Raw genomic sequence first — 22150 nt, forward strand, 5'->3', positions numbered from 1 at the left:
TCTATACACCACACAATAGATGTGAAAAGAATAGATTTAAAATTAAACAAAACAATATTCGGGTAATATTTTCTGCTCATATACAGCCAAATGCTTCAGAATTCATTAGACAGTGCTTCACAGAGTAGATAAACAATGACCTAAAGCATACTCCAAAAGCAACCAAAGAGGTTTTAAAGTAAAAAAAAAAAAACAGTAGGTTATGCAATGGCCAAGTCAATCACTTGACCTTAATCCGATTGAGCATGCATTTCACTTGCTGAAGACAAAACTTGAGGAAAAATGCCCCAAGAACAAGCAGGAACTGAAGACAGTTGTAGGCCAGCCAGAGCATCACAATGAATGAAACCCAGCACCTGGTGATGTCTATGCGTAATTGACTGCAAAGGATTTGCAACCAAGTATTAAAAAGTGAAAGTTTGATTTATGATTATTATTCTGTCCATTTATTTTTGGTCCCTTAACCAGTGGGAGGCACATATGCAAACTGTTGTAATTCCTACAGCGTTCAACAGATTTGAATGTAGATGCCATCAAATTAAAGTTGACAGTATGCAGTTAAAGTGCATCTTGGTTTTTTCAATTCAAATCCATTGTGTCGGTGTATATAGCCAAAAATGTTAGACTTGTCGATGTCCCAATGTTTATGGACCTGTCTGTATATTATGTTACTGAACTGTAAACTGTTTTGTAGTAATAATAATATTTTAAATATAATAATTCTAATAAAAAATACACATAAAACTGTAAAATAAAATCGATAAAAATATATATTTATTATTCTTTTATTTTTCCCTTTTAAACTGTAAACAGTTGAGCTTTTATTTTGGCAGAAGAACTGCACATCTTCTTCTTGTTTGATGGCAAGAAATATTAAATAACGTTTTAATTACAATTTCTGGAAAATATTTGGCAAATACATAATTACAAAACAAAAACAATTCAGCATTCTTCACACAATGAATATTCAGATTTTGTTCGCAACAAAACAACGCACCTTAATACAAAGTTACAATTAAAAATTTTTTTTTTTTGATTTGGGCTAAACTTTGTCCTGTTGACTCACCTGGCAGTCATCAACCTTGGTCTTCATCACCCCCTTCATGTACTCTTTCTCCATGGTGGGAGAAACGCCGAAGCTGTTGCCCATGCAGAGGATTTCATTGCGGCTGTCTGGATGCGTCACTTCCACCGATCCATTCAGAATCACAGACCACGAGTCCAGCTGCAACACACATACACACGTTTACAGTAACACACATTTACACTCAACACTTACTAATGCTTCAATCTGATTGGTTATGGAATGTTAAGCAGGGTTGTCAATTCATTTCATTGGTTTAATAATTTAAAAATAACACATTGAATCTAAGAGTTCATTAAGTGAGAATGAAATATGTTGTCAAGCTGCGATAAATGGTCTAGAAATACGGCTGAAGTCAAAATTATAGGCCCTAATTAGAATTAAATACTGAAAAGAAAAAGTACAGCTTTTGTAGCCTAAAAGTTTAAGCGCAATTAATTTAAAGTAGAAACAAAATATTTCTTTCTAAGGCCACTTTGGTGGCTTTAGAAACAAAAAATGTCCTTGCTTAGACATTTATCACTTTAAATGCACACTCACTGGCCACTTTATTAGGTACAACTGTTTGTTAACGCAAATCTCTGATCAGCCAATCACATGGCAGCAACTTTATTATTTTACTTATTTCAGAAACTGCTGATCTACTCTGATTTCACGCACAACCATCTCTAGGGTTTACAATGGACCAAAAAAGAGAAAATATTCAGTGAGCAGCAGTTCTGTTAGTGCAAATGCCTTGTAGATGCCAGGGCTCAGAGGAGAATAGCCATGAAGGATTAAGGCCGTTCTGAAAACAAAGGGGGTCCAAACCGGTACTAGTAAGGTGTACCTAATAAAGTGGCCGGTAAGTGTATATTAACCGCTGCATGGTGTAACTAGTTAGATCCAAATTTATAAGGTGTGAAGTTTTTAAAGTGGTTTAAGGCACAGACTTCTCTTATGCTTCTCTTACCTTGATTTTTTGTCTTCTTTCTAGTAATAATATGAAAAAAGAAGCATTTTCAAGACAACTAAAAGATATTGTTTTGTTTTAAGAAACAATATGCCAAAGTTCAGTGAGTTTTTCATTAAAACAAGATAAATAATCTGCCAATGGGGTAATCAAAATAATTTTATATCTAAATGAAATACACGATTATTTTGCGTACCACATTGGACAATAATTTAGCTTGTTTTAAGATTAAAAAAAAAAGCGCTTAATTTTGGCATATTATTGCTTAAAACAAGACACTATCTTTTGCTTGTCTAGAAAACGCAGAAATGTAGATATTTGGACTAGAAACAAGTGTTTAAGGTGATGCAATTGTTAGCGGTGCAAAAACATTTGTGGAGCAATAAAAAACATGCACAGACACTTCAATAATTGTTTTGAGCACTGATAACAGCAGTGAACATGTCATCGCAGTCAACTGTACCAGCCTCAAGGCCTGTCCTGCTTTCAATTATATGGATGCATTAGGGGGGAAAATGGGTCTTTTTGGCATGTCAATGCTGAGATAAGGAGATAAGTGATTCCCGCTGTACCGCGGGCATCTTGTAATCTCAAGACGCCGAATGCTGGCTTCCATTCAGGTTTAACAGTGCAGAAGCTGAATGGATGATTGGCTGTGTATAAAGCAGGAGATGGACTCTAGTGCATGTTAGTCAAACCACAGAATCCAGATTAGCATAAGACTGAAGCCAACGCTGGTGAAAGGTTAAAGGTGAGTGACATTAGTTGACAAAAATGACAAGATTAGCATTGAAGAAAGAACTGAAATTGAATTTGGGTGAAATGCTAGGCTAACTGATATTGATGTTGGAAAAGGTTACAGCAGAGAGGAAAATCAAAGAACAATTCATGAAGAACAGATTTGCTTATTTCAGAAATAAAGTAAATTTTATCACTCACAATTTAAATGACTTTTTTAAAAGTTTGGCATAAGCCAGTTTTGGCATGCTGTCCTGTTAGAGAACCTTGAACTCGGAGGTAGATGAGCCCAATGCTCCCACCTGGTCAATAAGCATTAGGAGGGATACGAGATCAGGTAGTTCTCGATAACTTCCCAAGAATAGGCCGCCAGCTGCGCCAGTGTGTACGTATTAGGTGCTTGTGACTTTAAGTTGTGTTATATGTCTTTAGACTGTGGGAGGAAACCAGAGTCCCCGGGTGAAACCCACGCGAACATGGGTAGAACTTGAAAACTACACACAGAGAGTGTCGACCGCTCAGATAGTGTTTGAATCAATGAACTTCATGCTAGCCACTGAGCTGCCGTGTCACCCGATCCTAGATTTGAGGAGAAGGGATGGATGGAGGGCACTTCCAAAATGAAGATAAGGAATAAAGTTTAGACTGAATATTTATGTTTAATTTGGAATAATTGGATAGGCTAGCTAGTGATTAGCGATAGGGACCAGCTGCAGTCAATCCTATCATATGCTCCTCTTAAATTTAGTTTGTGAAACTTCACATATTTGTGTCTGTACCTTGGTAGTAAAACAGTGCTTTACAATATAACCAACAGGTCACTGAACGGTTTTAGCTGTAACTTTGTTGCAAAGGATTTTACAGAGATCTTCAATCAGGTCTAGTTCAGGACACTGGGCTGCCATTACATTATTTTAATGTTTTCAGCTTCAATGAACTGCAGTGTTTTACAAAATAACCAACAGTTCATTAAAGAGTGTTTAGCTGTAACTTTATTGCCAAGGATTTCACAGAGATTTTCAATCAGGTTTAGGTCAGGACACTGGGTTGCCATTTCATTATTGTAATGTTTTCAGCTTGAAGAAACTGCAGTGTTTTACAAAATAACCAACAATTCACTGAAGAGTGTTAGCTGTAACTGTTGCAAAGGATTTCACAGAGATTTTCAATTAGGTTTGGTCAGGACACTGGACTGCCGTTACATTATTTCAGTGTTTTCAGCTTCTAAGAACTGCTTTCCCTGTTTTATTGTGTTCAGGGTTTATTGTGCTGCATGAAAGCTGTAGTCTGAGCAGGGTAATTTTTTTTACTTCTGCATCTCGTGGATCACAGTTGCATACTCTTCAATGTAGACTCATGAGGACTTCTCAAATATTAAACACATAATTTTAAGAAAAAATTTACACATCGCAACAACGCAGAGCAAGATTTGTAATAAGTCGGCTGCATCCCAGTACTCAACATCTTGCATAGTAAGTCAATACTAAAAGAAAGTTTGGCCCCCATTTATATTCCCAGTGTTTGTCAGATAATTAATGAAATAACCACCAGCTGCAGATTAACACCAATAACGGGATATCTGTAAGGCTGCATTCAAAATCACATACTTTCAGAGCATATAGTACATTAACAACAGTATGTGAGCCAATAGTATGTCCGAATTCATAATATTTGAAAAACAGTATACGAGAAGTACCCGGATAATCTACTACTTCCGGTGAGATTCTGAAGTGTGCAGGTCACATGATAATGCTGGATGTAGTACTGTATGTCCAAGCTCCATTCATACGTAAATTACCACAGTATATATCTAATTTGTTGGAGTACTGTTAAAATACTTACAATACCAGATCAGCAGATATACTCTTACTTAAGATGCCATTTTTTCCACACATAGTGATCTGCATTCCCTAACTATGCTCCAAATGTTTGGAATGAGCTTCGACATACAGTTGAAGTCAGTATTATTAGCGCCCTGAATTATTAGCGCCCCTGTTAAATTTTTTCCCAATTTCTGTTTAACAGAAAGAAGATTTTTTTCAACAGATTTCTGAACTTGATAGTTTTAATAACTCATTTTTAATAACTGATTTATTTTATCTTTGCCATGATAACAGTAAATAATATTTGACTAGATATTTTTCAAGACACTTTTATACAGCTTAAAGTGCCATTCAAAGGCTTAACTAGGTTAATTAGATTAACTAGGCAGGTTAGGGTAATTAAGCAAGTTAATGTATAACAGTGGTTTGTTCTGTAGACTAGGGAAAAATATAGCTAAAAGAGGCTAATACCTTTGTCCCTAAAATGGTTTAAAAAATTCAAAACTGCTTTTAATCTAGCCAAAATAAAACAAATAAGACTTTCTCCAGAAGAAAAAAATATTATCAGACATACTGTGAAAATTCCCTTGCTCCATTAAACATAATTTGGGAAATATTAAAAAATAAAAAAAAAAATTCAAAGGGGGCTAATAATTGTGACTTTAACAGTATGATACTACATATGAAATCTATGGCTGTTTAAAAATATATTAAAGACTATAAATTTAGAACCGTGCACATTTTTTAACAATTGATTATGATTTATACTATTTTATTTGTGTTTCTATGTGTTGTGACATGTATTTATTTATTATTTGTAACTTTGTCCTATGCTGCCTGTCTTGACCAGGACTCCCTGGTAGAAGAAATATTGTATCTTAATAGGACATTCCTGGTTAAATAATTAAATAAACACATAAATAAAAATACTACTCACCTTCATACTACATAGAATGTACTTTGCTAATGGTCATGAAGTCAAATTCAAATGTAGCACCAACTTGAGCAGCAGGCGATTTCAGATGCAGCCTAAGCGTTCTCTAATGTTGATCAGTGTTCTTTTTCAGATAACTATAACTCAAGCAATGTGCTTCAAAAGTGCTCCTTTACTCATGTTAGAGTAACTCTCCAAACAGGACAAATCAATGACCTCCAAATTTAGGAAATGTTTGTTTTTCTCTATTTTTGATTTCGACTGTAATTTGTAATGGAAATTCTGCCATCGTTTACTCATGCATCACTTATTCAACTCCCAAGTTTATTTCGTCTGTTAAATGCAAAGATAGTTTGAAGAATGCTGCTAGCACCCATTGACATCCATTGTCATTTTTTTAATTATTTTTCTACTATGGAAGTCGATTACTCCCAACAACCAGCTTTCTATAAAATATCCTCTTTCTTAAGTTCGACAGAGGAATGAAAACCACAAAAGGGAGAATAACTGATGAGGTAATCTTCATTTTGGGTGAACTCTCCATTTATAAAGTGAGAGCAGAAAGGCAAAAGTGACAGTAAGTCTGACCGACCTCTTCGCCATCATTAAGGACGATGGTGCCGGCCCGTTCCACCACAGCGAACACCATGACAGCACACAGCTCCCTCCTGACAGACATGGTCATGTTGGCAAAGGCTGGTAGCTGGTGCATGAACTCCAACAGTTGCTCTGCAGAAACAAAAAACAAAGTCTGATTTAAGAGAGAGTCTTTCAAAGTCTCATTGATATTTGCCCTCAGATGCAGTTTATATAACAGCAAGCAAGCATCGAATGCATTATTAATATGAAGCTATTTCCAGAGAACCGGCTAATCCTGCTATGCAATATACAGGACATATTATACATGACAAAATCCATTTCCACAGTAACAAAGAACTAAACAGAAAGTGACTTCTTCAAATAGAGACCCTAAGCAAGGGTTGGAGTTTATTAAAACATTTCTACAACATATGATATGTAATAAAGCTGTCCTATTTACTGCCTTTATTTAGTTTTGATGATATAAATGTATGACTGTAGTAAAAAATATACTGTATTTTTTGTAAACAGTTTAAAATAAATGGCGCGCACACACATAAGCACACGGTCAGCATTCGGTCTCATTCGCACACTGAGAAGAGAAGAGCACACACTAGGGCTGCCCCCGACTAAAGATATTCCTAGTCGACTAACATTCCTGCATTTTAGCGATTAATCAAATAATCGTTCATTTATGATATTAATATAATAACTTGCGTATATACTAGGAATATAGTCCAAGTTGAAGTTTAACACTTCCACGTGACAGAAAATGCTAAAGCATGATATTAGCGCATTCAAAACGAAAATTAAGCGTTTAAAACGGAATAGTAAAGCGTTTAAATACAGTGCTTACACACAAAAATCAGTGACCAGAACGTTATAGGCTAATTATGACATAAAAACAGCAATCAGACTGCCTGTGCATTTTAATAATTTATTATCAAAAATACAAACTGTAACAGTTACATGTCAAACAAACAAACAAACAAAAAAAAAACAGTTTGTAATAAAATAAACTAAAATTTGTTCTTTAAAATAAGTCAAATAAACTTATTAGCAACTTAGGCCTAGTACAAAACTAGGAAAAAAAAAAAAATAAATAAATAAATAAATAAATACTGTAGCAAAAACGCAGTTTGGTATAAAATACAGTGGAAAATTAAAATTTATATAATTTTTATATTGTTCAAAAGGAAAATTAACAAAAACGAACAACTTAATAAATGCACATCGCGCAACACCAAAACTTAGAATAAAAAAAGAAGGCAGCAAACAAATTAACAGCCTAATTATGATTGAATTGTTTAGAACAACTATATTTACGACAAAATGTGGAACAAATAATTTAAAGAACACTAATACAAATCAAAAATATCAGAGCAAAGCCACAAACTGCTATTAAGACGACGGATGAGTCTTGACCTGAAACAACAAATTAAAAACATCAGACTAATTTTTCTAACAGAATAAAAAACAACTTCTGCATTATATAAAAACGAAAAAATAAAAATAATATGTATTTATTTATTTGTATAGCCGACCCGATATAAAAATAAAATACCCGTTTTTTTATATATATATATATATAGCCTAACGGATAGCAAACAGAAACACTACAAAAAGGAAATTAAGCATTCTTACCTAAGCTTTCAATTCGATTGAATTTTTTTCATATTATGTGAGAGGAACACCAGCTTGTCCACATTGCTGGGAAGAAGGGAGCTTCTCGACGTGTTCACAATGAAGCCGGCCTTTGAAAAGATGCGCTCTGATGGAGTGGATGTGGAAGGGATACAGTGGAGGCGTTTAGGCGTTAGGCGTTGATCTCTCGTTGCTGATGTCATACACTGACTGCGCTCCCTTGATTGCGTAATTTCACGTGATTTTTTTTTTTTTTTTTGCAACTAACCGACTAATGAAAATGTATTCGACCAAGCCCTCTTCATATCGACTAAAGTTTAGTAAAGGCAGCCCTAGCACACACACATCTCCAGTCATCTTAATATGAGCGCATTAATAGTCAAATAGGTGTCAAAACGCGGTGTTTAGTGATTATTCATATTAACCCTCATTTCTGCAATAAACAAACGAGTTGAGAATCAAAAGACATGTGAAAGAAACCATTAAAGTGAAAGCGCGCGATGTTCCTGCTGCCGCCTGTTTTTATCATCATTAATCAAACAACAAAAGGAGAAAATCCCTCAATGCTCTTGACTGAAGGACTTTTGTAGCTAAAGTGTTTTTCTTACAGTGAAGATGCTTAAAGCACAGTTTGTTACATATTTTTGTTCTATTTTATTTATTTCTCTTTCCTTTGCAGGTTGGAAAATAACTATATGCAGTTGAAGTCAGATTTATTAGCTCTCCCGAATATTAGCAGCCCTTTTCCTCCCCAATTTCTTTTTCATGGAAATAAAACTTTTTTTCAACTAATTTCTGAACATAATAGTTTTAATAATTGAATATAATTTCTAATAACTGATTTCTTTTATCTTTGTTATGATGACAGCGCATAATATTAGACTATTTTCAAGATACGAGCATTCGGATTCAAAGTGCGATTCAAAGCTTAATTAGGGTAATTGGCAAAGTCAGTAGTTTCATCTGTAGACAATCAAAATACTGCTTAAGGGGGCTAATAATACTGACCTTAAAATAGGTTTCAAAATATTTAAACCTGCCTTTATTCAAGCTGAAATAAAACAAATAAGCCTTTCTCCAGAAGAAAAAAATATTAGTGGAAATAATGTTAAAATTCCTTGCTCTGTTAAACATAATTTTGGAAATATTTATTTAAAATAAAATTCTCAGGAGCGCTTATAATTTTGATTTCGACTGATAATCGTTTTGAATAATCGTGATAACAATTATGATCAAAATAATCATGATTATGATTTTACCCAAAATCGAGCAGCCCTAGCGTGTATTAATAGCAACAAAAAGCAAAAGTTACAACACGAAGTTCGCCCAACTTTAAAATTATTTTGAGGTGGAGGAGGTGGGAAAGGGTCGTCATCGCAGCTTGCGCTTATGGTTTATATGCTTTATGATGTCCTCCACCATTCAGGGGAATTTGTGTGTACGAGAGAGATCTCTGGTCTGGTGGGAGCAAATTGTGGCGACTGACCACTTTTCTCCTCTGTGTTTTCCACTGATGTTGTTTACCGCGTTGGCAACTCCACACACGCTCTTCTTTCTGTCATTAAACTGCAGAGAAGCACCACATTGTCGCAAGTTTAATAATGTACAGAACGAAATACCTCAATAAATCCGATCTGCCTGTTTACATGACAGTCGCATTGTCACATATCTGATCTATATCTGATTTATTTCCAAAGAACTGCTTTACTTTTCTTTTTTAAAAGTGTTCAGGGTTTATTGCTCTGCATGAAAGCTGCTGTCTAGTTATACTTGTGCAGTGAATATACACAGTAGGTCTGGTGTAGCCTTCACTGTGCCCTAATGCAGACTTAATCATTTTAGTGTGATGTTTGCCACAATGTTTTGTATTTGCGTGTATAATTGTGTACTTTCTATCATATCAGAACTTACGTTAGCTTGTGGAAAAGTTACTCGTGATGAACTGCAAGTGTGCTTGACATTTTGTTGCACAGATCATGGCCCATTTAACCTCTTGTATCCACTCATTTCAATGCAGTCATTATTTTACAACCAATTACTGGAACTAGCCAGCAAGATCATATTTTTTCTACTGAAGTTAATAGTTTTTTCCCCATCAACTGAAATGAAATCCATCTTCATCACGATGGAGACCAGAGATTTTGGATTGTGCTCTGCCTATGGCCCGTCTGGTACTCGATGACCTGAGCTTGGCACAGCACCACTGAAGCGTAGCTGTAGATTTAGCCAATCAAACTTTAATGCGCTGTGAAAGACTCGACTGAGAGGGTGACCTAGAAAAAACAGCCCGTCTCCCCCTTCTCTTTGTAGTCTCCCCGACCTTTTGTTTCCTTCCTTTTTTTTTGACTGCTTTTGAGAATCTTCTCTTATTTTTTGCATCCTGCCCTAGCAATGGATCTGGTTAGGGGTTATAATGAATTGGCTCACCTATGTCATCATCTGTTCGGTCCATGGGGTCTTTCTCCAGGCAGTCTCGGACGATGTCTCGGCTCATGAGGGGATCTGAGGCACGCTCGATGTCTTCCTCATCATCGTCCTCCTCGGAGTCAACGGCCGTCTCAGGCAGACCGCTGAGGTCCATGTCGCCCGGCTCACTCTCGGTGGCCTGTGTGCGTCACAAAACATTATTTAGTTAATTATGGTAAAGTACTATGTATTTTTGGTTTATATCTCCAAGCTTTTGAGATGTTTTTGCTGAATTAATGCATTTTATTAACACTAGATCTGTATAGGGCTAAGACCTTCCAAACAGACAAAAAAAAAAAAAAAAGAAAGAAAGAAAAACCACTGCGATTCCTGATTATTCTTCATATTCCCCAAACATTAGAGCACGTTTCAAATCCCCATTTAGTTCCAGCTTTTGATTCTGTATTGGTTCGATTTCCATAAAGGGAATTATTTACCCAAAAATAAATTATCAAAATATGCTGAAAATCAAACAAACAAGCAATAAATGCATAAAAATTAACACTGCCAGGGCAGAATTTAAATCTGGGTTTCTCCTTATATCAATATAGGCACAAAAACACTACTAGTAAAAACAATAATAATAATACATATTTATATGCACAAAAAAATGATAAAAAAAATAAAATGAAACAAAAATAATACAAAATACTACAATAAAATATAGCAAAAAATTAAATAAAACAAAAATAAAAATAATACAAAAATAATATATAATTAAAATTAAAATATTACTAAAATAAAATAAAAATATAGACAAATAAAAATTAAATAAAATTAAAAAATTACTAAAATAAAAATTACAAATAATACTAAAATAAAACAAAAATAAAATTATACTAAAATAACACTAAAACAAAATAATACTAAAATAAAATAATCTAAAAAAATTAAATTAAATTAAATTAACACTTTGTTGGAGGCAAAATTGGATAATGGTTTCCTGTTCAATTTACATATCAGTGTATTTCCATGAGCAAAACCAGAGCACATGACATCATGAATTACATCAACCTTATAAACAAAATAATAAAATCATGTGAAAAAAATAAGAAAGTGACAAAAAATATTTAATCAAAACAAATGAAGCAACAAAACTAAAACCTCTGAACACAGAAATACAGAGGCAAATTTTCCTATCTCCACCCCAAGACTTCTCAACAAAAGAAAGAGCCCTGTCTTCACATACACAACAATACAATCTCCAGTGGAAGCCCACCTAAGTCCCTCTCACCTGGCAGACGAGCCCCAGTGATGCTCTACTCCTCCCTGAAACTGCCCACAGTGTGGCCCTGACCAACTGCTTGCAGAAGCCGGTTCCCGGACGCATCTTTACAGCTCCGGCTTCCAGACACTGTTCATTTCTAAAGCCACTCAATGTGGACTCGCACAAACGCATGTCATTTTGACTTAAATGACCTGCATTTCTCATCAAATATTCAGATGGTGCTGAAAGCAGCCACTCAGAAGGCTGAGTGGGCGGGGCCACATCAGAGAGGGAGGAGGGTAACGCAGGTGCCACTGTGCAATAATATAAAAACTAAAAGGCTGTCTATATTGTAGCATCCCTATATTACCAAATACATTGGGAATTGATCATCTAAGAATTATTTTCCATGGCCTTCTTTATTAAGCAGAACACCTCAGGAGAAATACAATTACAATGAACACGCTACATTTTTCAAAAGCACTGTAAAGCTGCTAGTAAAGGCTTGCAATTGCATGCTTTTTTAAAGCTTTGTGCTAAGGTCTGGATTTTGGTGGTGTAACAGATCACAAATCTCATAATTCGGATCACGTTGTGATTTTTTTGTCACGGATCGGTCTATATTTCGCAACAGCCAAAAAAGGAGGAGACAAATGCCATTTGCTTTTCATTTACTACAAAAACAGCACTGCAAGACAGTGACTACGTTTACATGGACACCAATAATAAGATTTTATTGCGATTAAGACAATACTCTGATTAAGAGTCGACCATGTAAACAGCGATTTTTGATTAATTTAATCAGATTAAGGTCATAATCGAACTAAAGAGAAATCGAATTAAGACGTGTGGAGTATGCTGACTTTAGTCGCATTATTAAAGTGCATTACAGACATGTAAACACCTTAATCAAATTATTACCATCATGTAGGGCTTGTCGCCATGTTTTATGACAGGATAGTCCACACACACACACGGCTATATGACACTCTTTGCACCTACCGAGTCAGTGCAGACCACAGACACCTGCATCATAAAATGTGGAGCTTTTTTTTTCTTCCATTCAGCATGCGGTATCAACTTCCATTAAAACGACACTCTTCTAGAAGTTCATAGTTGCATCCAATATCTTGTTTGTCACGGGGGGCATGCCCGAATGAAAGTGAAAGTGTCGGACCGCAGTTAAAGTTGACAAATTAATAATGAAACACCCAAAATGATATGAAACTTCGGAGGAAATGCGGATAGCGCGGTGACACAATGACGTCAATCTAAGTATGCGCTATGACATGTAAAACGTTATCATGAAAGAAACATTCAAAAAGCAACTCATGTAAACACCTTAATCTTATTATTGTGTTAATTAGATTAAGGCAAATCATTTGATTACTGATGTCCATGTAAATGTAGTCAATTTTGGTTTTAACAAACAGAACTTAGAAGCTGTAATTTAATAAAAAATAAAATGAAGAAATAATCAGCTGAATAAAAATAATTGTGAATTAATCAGTACTGTGAAAAATTCCCTGTTACTGCTACTGTTGCTGATAACGCTGAATGTAGAAATCTAACATTATAACCTATATTTATTTTTAGTCTCATTTTCAATTAATGATTCAGTGATTCACTCATAAAACTTCATGCTTTATTGCTAAATGATCATTTTTGAAGAATTATTCAGTGGCATGTTTATGATGGCTGGTTGTCGCCACCTATTTTTTTAATAATGTAATTGCTGGCTACAACTTTCATTTTTGAGCATCAAGTTCTTTTTGAGCGTAATCTTTACCAAAAATAGTAGGGATGTAACGGTATCAGAATTTCACGGTATGATAATACCTCGATATGAATGGCACGGTACGGTATTTATTGAATAATTTACAGGAAAAACAAAACTAATGAAAAGACTCGAAAAAAGTGCCAAAAGTGTTTATTTACCTTAGCAGTGAACATATCAATGACATACAAATTAGCCATCTATCTGTAAGTTTCGAAACAGGAACTTCAATTTTTCAATTTTAATAACAAAAAACTATTAAATCATTTAAAAAAAAAAAAAGTTTTAATTTAGTATTGTTGAAAACTCATCACATTCAGCATTTAATCACTCACTCACTTAGATAGAGATGGGTTTTTTAAGGAAAATTATCATATAACTATAATCTGGTAAACGCTGGGATCTCTGGGCATGTCCCCTGCAACAGAAAAAAAAAAAGCCTCTCATTTGGGACTGAGGTTTCTGGGACAGAGAGATATGATTTAGCCCAGGTTGACAGCAGTGGGTAACGTTGTGCATTGTCTTTCCACCACTTGAGAGGACAAGCCATGAGTGAGATAGAGGTCTCTTTGCGGTACAAGTCAATAGCCCCTTTCACACAGTGATACCGGTAAATATCTGGAAAATTTCCGGAATGACTTTACCGGTAAATTAAAAAAATTGCTGTTCACACAAGCGAGGACGTTACGGAAATTTTCCGGAAAAGAGCATTCACACATCCATTCCAAAATACCGGTAAATTCTGACATCATTCACCACAAATGAGCTATAAATGGCTGCGCTTGAATTTGTAAACATTTGACTAAATTACAAACTCTGTGGATGATCAATATTGTGAACAACTTTCGCAGGATCACTTTCGCATGTCGAGATGTTCAATATGTGCGTGTGCAGGCGCTCACAGGCTGTTTCACAGGCACATGCAAAGCTTGAAGGTAAACAAACAATGGCTTATCATAAACATCTCAACGATGATTATTTACACAGTTGGCATTAAGAAGAACATATAAACGTGATCTGACTAACTTCTAGCAGCTAAATGTGTCTGGAAAAATATTCAAAGGCTTTTATTCTCACAAACCGCGCGGACGTAAATGCGTCTGACTGTTGTGATTGGCTAAAGCAGACGTCTCACGTCAGCACGTTCTAGACGTGCACGCACTTATTACGGCAATCTTCCTTCTGCATTCACACAGCGCAGCATTCCGGCAAATTGCCGGTAATGTTACAACTTCTCTTTCCGGAAAATAGCCAGAACGAATTTACCGGTATTTTCAAAAAGTACCTGTTCACACATACAAGGTTTCCGGAAAATTGCCGGCAATTTTCCGGAAAGATCTGTATGTGTGAAAGGGGCTAATGTCTGCATTAATCTAACAAGTGCGCTGTGTTCTGCAGTCCCCATGACTGTTATTAGTCGTATTCCCCGACTTATATTTCACCACAGTCTGGCAGTGCCTGCATACTGTTTTTTTTTTTTTGTCTGTCATCTTTTCTCCTTATTCGTATCTTTTTAGAAAGAAACTGAAATGCTTCCACACATCCGATTTAAAACCCGCTTTAGGTTCGATCATTTCCAGCTCTTTTTCTTCCCCTCTACTAGCAACACACTCCATTTCCACATTACTAGATCTGCAGTGACAACAGATCGCAAAGGATGATGGCCACGCCTAGGCTGATGGGAATTGTAGTTCCCGCTTTCTCCCGTTCGCTTCATTCGCCAAAGCAAACTTTTTTCAGAAAAATAGTTTTATTGAGTCATGCGCCTACGGTATTATTGAAAAAAATTACTATTGCGGTATGACGGTATTTACAATATTGTTACATCTCTAATAAATAGCTAAACTACAAATTGTTCTCCCAGTTCTTCTGTGTTATTTGACTGATTGTAACTGTATAACTAACTCAAAAGACTCAATTTCTTTCTTGATTTTTGCATTTTTCAAACAGATTTAAATACAGCAATTCGAAGGATTAATAAACATTTGCAAAACACCACCATTTATCATTTATGTTGCGTGGGTGTTGAGATCCCGATCTTTTAATGATTAATCAGGCAGCTTACACTGAATGCATTAATGCGAACTAAACAAGTACTGACAGAAAACACCTTCAATAACCTCAGAAAGCCACCACATCCGGAACAACCCACCACATCTTCTTCCGTCATCATTATATTTTACAGGAAAGCCTAAATGCTTTGACATGTGATTTGAATGACGCGATCTCTCTGCAATCATTACAAATTGAGGATTAATCTACAGACAAGAATAATTTGCGGGTCACGTGTGTTCTGAACTGTGGGTTGTGGTCCGTTACATCCCTACTGGATTTACAACTTTATGTGTTTAAGTAAAATGCCATTTTGTTTTATTTTGTAAACTAGTAACAAATTTTGTCAAAAAAATTGTTAAATAAAATTGTCATTTTGAGTTTATATATATATAAACTCAAAATAAAATAAAAAATATAAAATATTTATATATATTTAAACAATAGTTCTGTCTGGTTCTCAAATCTGATTGGCTGATAGCGGTGTGATATTCTGCAATATCAGAACTCCTACAGCCTCTTTACCCTTTGTGTATTACTCCGCCCACATACAACAAGACACTAAAGCTCTAAAGTTTAAAAGATGCACGCTCAACTGTTTAACTGTCAGCTTATGCTTTGAATCCGGAAGAAAGTAGTTCCTCATACAAAAGGGTTTTTGAGGCTCTCCATGTTTAGTTTTTATATACACAATTATGCCGTCAAACTGTTGTATAAACGCAATATCACACTCGTAGCAGTGCGATATGGCTGTATATCGGCACTGGTGGGGGCACTAAGGCACTCGGCCGCCAACGCACGCCTCCCACCAGTGCCGATATACAGCCATATCGCACTGCTACTCGTGTGATATGGCTCAAATATATATATAACAGAAAAGGTGCCACAAATAAATGTTATTAGAGCTTAAAAGAATATAACAACCTTTAGCATTTCTCTCAAACCTATACATAATAAATAAATACAGAGAATTATTAGCCTCCCTTAGAATTTATTTTTCATTTCTAGGTATTTCACAAATTATGTTTAACAGAGCAAGGAAATTTTCACAGAATGTCTGATAATGTTTTTTCTTCTAGAGAAAGTCTTAATTGTCTTATTTTGGCAAGAATAAAAGCAGTTTTTATTTTTTAAAAGCCAATTTAAAGACAAAATTATTAGCTCCTTCAAGCTATATTTTTTTCGATAGTCTACAGAACAAACCATCATTATACATTAACTTGCCTAATTACCCTAACCTGCCTAGTTAACCTAATTAACCTAGTTAAGCCTTTAAATGTCAGCTGTATAGAAGTGTCTTGAAAAATATCTAGTCAAATATAATTTACTGTCATCATGGCAAAGATAAAATAAATCAGTTAGATGAGTTATTAAAACTATTATGATGAGAAATGTGTTGAAAAAATCTCTCAGCTAAACAGACATTGGGGAAAAAAAACCGGGGGCTAATAATTCAAGGGGGCAAATACTTCTGACTTTAACTGTACATTTGACTGAATGTAAACATAAACGGCTCGCAACACAGACAATGTTCTCAATTGCAGAAAAGCCCTAATTTCTCATTCATGCCATAAAACACACATTCTCAAGGCAGTTAATCATGAATGTACACCAACTGGTTGCTTGTGCACTTAAACAACGGCAGTCTTGTTGAGGAAAGGTATCAATGACTGTTGATTAATGCGGTTTGAAGATCTTAAAATCAATGCACTAAGCAGTCACCCATTAGCGGAATCTTTTGGGATTTACATCGCATCACGTCTTTATCCAGACACTGATGATTGGCTTCAGCTCATTAAGCCTCTGGCAGAAACAAGACCAATCGCACTCGGTATACAGGGTGGGCCATTTATATGGATACTCCTTAATTAAAATGGGAATGGTTGGTGATAGTAACGTCCTGTTTGTGACACATTAGTATATGTAAAGGGGCAAACTTTTCAAGATGGGTGATGACCATAGTGGCCATTTTGAAGTCGGCCATCTTGGATCCAACTTTTGTTTTTTCAATAGGAAGAGGGTCATGTGACACATCAAACTTATTGGGAATTTCACAAGAAAAACAATCGTGTGCTTGGTTTTAATGTAACTTTATTCTTTCATTAGTTATTTATAAGCTTCTGAGCACTTATAAAACGTGTTCAATGTGCTGCCCATTGTGTTGTTTTTAAAACTGCTTTTATTCTAGCCAAAATAAAACAAATAAGACTTACTCCAGAAGAAAAAATATTATAAGAAATACTGTAAAAAGTTCCTAGCGCTGTTCAACATCATTTAGGGAAAAATGGGCTGATAATTTTGACTTCAACTTTATACATTTATGTTATGATCATATTAAAATAAACATGTAATAGATAATTTTCTGAGATACTTGCAGACATTTAGTCTTTAAAACACAATGAATGACTGAAAACGTCATATTCTGATTGGCTGTCGTCATTTTCCTCTCTCTTACCTAGCATTATTGTATATTTTCAGCTGTTCAGCTAACAGGACCTAATGGTGGAAACGTAGAAAGTAAAGGTGCCATCTGATTGGTCAGATTTGCATAAACCCATGCATACAGCACACAAATGCTCCGGTGTAAAAAAAAAGCAGGGTGCGATTAAGTGAACTACTAGAGATTAAGTGGATTGAACATAAAACAATTAGGTTGTCCTCCAAAAAAAAACTCAAGAATTGTGTTGTTTCAACTTATTTTAGATACGTAATTTGAACAAACAGCAAAAGTACATGTTTTTTAAGGTGTTAGCACATAAAATTAAGTGATTGCACTTCCCTGATTGGTCCCTGATTATCAGGGGTCGCCACAGTGGCATGAACTGCCAACTATCCCAGCATACATTAAGTAAGTAAGTATTGTGTGTATTTATATAACGCATTCATCTTGTATGGCCATACACCAAAAGCGCTTCACAATCACGAAGAGGGTCTCTTCACACTACCTCCAGTGTGCAGCATCCACTTGGATGATGTGACTGCAGCCACAGGACAACGACACCAATGCCCTCACCACACACCAGCTATTGGTGGAGTGGAGAGACAGTGATAGAGCCAGTTCGATGAAGGGGGATGATTGGGAGGTCATGATAGGTAATGACTGATGGGGGGAATTTGGCAAAGGACACCGGGGTTACACCCCTACACTTCACCAGAAGTGTCATGGGACTTTTTATAACCACAGAGAGTCAGGATCTCGGTTTAATGTCTCATCTGAAAGACAGGCGCTCACTGACAGTATAGTGTCTCCATCACTTTACTGGTGCATTAGGACTCACACAGACCACAGGTTGAGCGCCCCCTGCTGGCAACCTAGTTTTCCCATGTGGTCTCCCATCCAGGTACAGACCAGGCTCAACCCTGCTCAGCTTCAGTGAGTGACCGGTCATGGGCTGCAGGGTGATATCGCTGTGATATGTTCACATATGTTTTACGCAGCGCATGCTCTTCCAGCCGCAACCCAGTACTGGGAAACACTTATACACACTCATTCAAGCGCACACTCATACACTACGGCCAGTTTAGTTTATTCAATTTACCTACAGTGATTGCCTTTGACTGTGGGGGAAACCTGTGCACCCAGAGCAAACCCACACCAACACAGGGAGAACATCCGAACTCCACACAGAAATGCCCAAAGGGCCAGCCGAGACTCGAACCACCGACCTTCTTGCTGTGGGGTGACAGTGCTACCCACTGAGCCACCGTACCACCCTTTTCTGATATATGGTGCAGCCAATCAGACAAGATGCAAATCAAACAGCGCCAACGCTACAGGCTTAGCACAAACCAGTCTGACGTCTCTTATGAAAAGCGTTTAAGAGCCAATGATGGAAGACGAACAAAGACTCTGTTAATGCGCTGTAGCCGATGATGGGTCTGATTTATCTTTCAAACCTCCACGTCTGGTGAGATCCATAGCACTGTTTGGGCGGCTAAGAAGAGCGTGAAGGGAAGATGAATTTTTTAGCAGGGCTATTCTTGGATCAATGCTTTCAAGCCTCCCTAAAGAACCTGCATCATTATTTATTCAAATGAAAAAAGATGAAAAAAAGTGACCATTCTGACAGCCAAGTTGAGGATACGAGCTGTGACTGTTGACAATTTTAGAGCTCTGAAGTACTGTAAGATATACTGTAAGATTACTGTTCACACCTGCTATTAAAATGTGATTTGGTCAATCAGGTTATAATTAAACTTGCATAAATACAATCCCATTTACATCTCATGTCTAAATTGTTTTATTTATATGTTTTGCTCAATTTCTTGATCTCTTTGAGTGTTTATGTATGGAACGTTTCTGATTTTTTAGACTAGTATTGCACAATCAGCTTGAGGAATTTATGTCTTATGAAAACTATATAAGTAGCTATTGACCTTATTCGTCATTGCTCGTTTTTGGGAGTCGCCTATGGGAGAAATGAGGGATAATAACCCACAGAAAACGGTAAACTACTTGCTCTACAAACAAGTGCTTGCATGACTATAAAGACTAAATAAAATAATATAATGAGAAAATATTAAGCAGCAGAGCGAGCTGTTTCTAACATCTAAATATGAATGGAAGTGAATAAGAATGGAAGTCTCAAGCCAAAAAGATTGAAATGGCTGCACTCGATTGTACACAGGAAATAAGGTTAATAGTGTTTGTTTATTCTCCAAGACCCACAGAACATTCAAACACCAAGTCTTGATTATTATAAAATATGATTATTGTATAGGGTGACGCAGTGGTGCAGTAGGTAGTGCTGTCACCTCACAGCAAGAAGGTTGCTGGTTCGAGCCTTGGCTGGGTTAGTTGGTGTTTCTGTGTGGAGTTTGCATGTTCTCCCTGCGTTTGCGTGGGTTTCCTCCGGGTGCTCCGGTTTCCCCCACAGTCCAAAGACATGCAATACAGGTGAATCGGGTAGGCTAAATTGTCCGTAGTGTATGAGTGTGAATGAGTGTGTATGGATGTTTCCCAGAAATGGATTGCAGCTGGAAGGGCATCCACTGTGTAAAAACATGCTGGATAAGTTGGCGGTTATTCCGCTGTGGCAACCCCGGATTAATAAAGGGACTAAGCCGAAAAGAAAATGAATGAATGAATTTTTGTATAAAAACTGATGGAGGGTTAGATGCTGGTATTTAAAAAAAGTTAGATTTTATGCAAACACAATCTTAAACTAACTCTGATTTTACATAAAGCAATACTTCAACAACAAATATCACTATTTCATTTTACTATTTTACTTTTGAAGCATGAAGCTTTTATTAAGAAAAAAATTGCAAAAAACAAGATAAAAGACATTAATGCTAGTTTAAGTTTTACGATAAATCAATTAGAGCAAGACAATATAAATAATTTTGGTCACTGTTATTACTCTTGCATTTCTATTATATTTATATTATACTGTATTTATTTATTTATTATATATTTATTCTTCTTCTAAATACAGTTAATTGTAAAATGATTCGTTGTGGACTGAGCACACATACAACAAATTTAGAATATTTAATATAATAATATTAGTACTTCAATTGTAATTTTTATATAATTTTGCAAACGTATATTTCAATATTTATAAACAAAATATTATAAAAAAAATTGTATTAAATGTGCACCAATTGCACCAATCCCCCTCTATCAACAATACAAGTTTGTAATTGTACACTTGATGCTGCTTATTTTCAGTAATGCACTGTTAAAATTGTGAAATAAATTCTTTTAAGATTCTTTTCAACACATTTTAAACCATAATAGTTTAATAACTCATTTATGCCAGTACATAATATTTTTGTACTTATTTAGCAAGATATTGGTGTACCTAAAGTGGAATTTAAAGACGTATCTAGGTTATTATGCTACCTAGGTAAGTTAGGGTAATTAAGCAAGTTGTAAGTTTGTATTCTTTATATACATATATATTAAACATCACTTGGAAAATATTAGAAAAAGAATAAAAAAATGTACATGAGGGGTTTTTGAGGTCAGCTGTACCTGTAATAAATCATAATGAACAATCCTTAAATTAAATAATACTGTAATTAACAGCAGTTATTTTGCAGTTAACTGTCGACTGTTTACGATCACCAGAGAGACTCATGAATATGCAAATTACAACTACGCTCATCCAATCAGAAATAAATAAATATTATTAAAAATATTGCATTCCATTTCTGCACTGTTTTATTAATAGACCCTTTTCACATTTCCAGGTTTCTGAGCAGCAGAAGTCGTCAAATCACTTTTTTACAATCCTATTTGCTAAAATAATAAAAGAAAACCTCCTCAATAGTGTTATCAAGACTTTCAGAAAAAAAAAAAAATAGTGTAAGACTGATAACGGCAGCCAGAAGAGAGAATAACATCAAATTAACTGTCTTGCCCCTATAGACGCTGCATTAGAAACACCTTGCATAAGCGGAAATCCACTTTTTTTATAATTTGATGCAAAGTTGATACAATACATTCATAAATACATATAAATGTTCATATATTTAAAAAAAACATCTAAATATGAAAAACTTTAAGGATTTAAGATGCTGATGAGCGTTAAATGCGTCATAACAGTCTTGTGAAAAGGGTCCATCATGCTGTTGTGTTGAGGTGAAGGTTCTATGTAGTAAAGTGGGGTGTGGATCAGAGATCAGACACGGCCAGATGTAAATGAGCTTTAACCAGATGCTCATCAGGCCAGGATCACCATCACCAAACAAACCGTGTTATCTCTAATACACCTTCACACAGCCCAGCGCAAACACACCACACACAAAATCAATTAAACAGACCAGCAAACACCAAGTCAAACACAATTAATAAGATTAATGGAGGCAAACACACACACACACACACTTTATAGACTGACACAGATATGGTTTCACAGGTCATTGACTCTGGTTTAGTTGTAGTGA

General features: G+C 35.7%; 1 protein-coding gene across 50 annotated transcripts in view; it reads right to left on the minus strand.

Annotated features, from left to right (window-relative positions):
* The window catches only part of rapgef2b (Rap guanine nucleotide exchange factor 2b), a 252942-nt gene that overhangs the window by 54944 nt on the left and 175848 nt on the right, over positions 1 to 22150 (minus strand). For all 50 annotated transcript variants that reach the window (XM_073922254.1, XM_073922248.1, XM_073922244.1 and 47 more), the window contains 3 exons: positions 10182 to 10359; positions 6124 to 6260; positions 1067 to 1225 (listed from right to left, as the gene is read on the minus strand). In XM_073922254.1, the coding sequence (XP_073778355.1) occupies positions 1067 to 1225; positions 6124 to 6260; positions 10182 to 10359 (474 nt within the window). The remainder of the gene's footprint in view (positions 1 to 1066; positions 1226 to 6123; positions 6261 to 10181; positions 10360 to 22150) is intronic.

Source organism: Danio rerio, chromosome 14 (assembly GCF_049306965.1).
Source record: "Danio rerio strain Tuebingen ecotype United States chromosome 14, GRCz12tu, whole genome shotgun sequence".
NCBI lineage: Eukaryota > Metazoa > Chordata > Actinopteri > Cypriniformes > Danionidae > Danio > Danio rerio.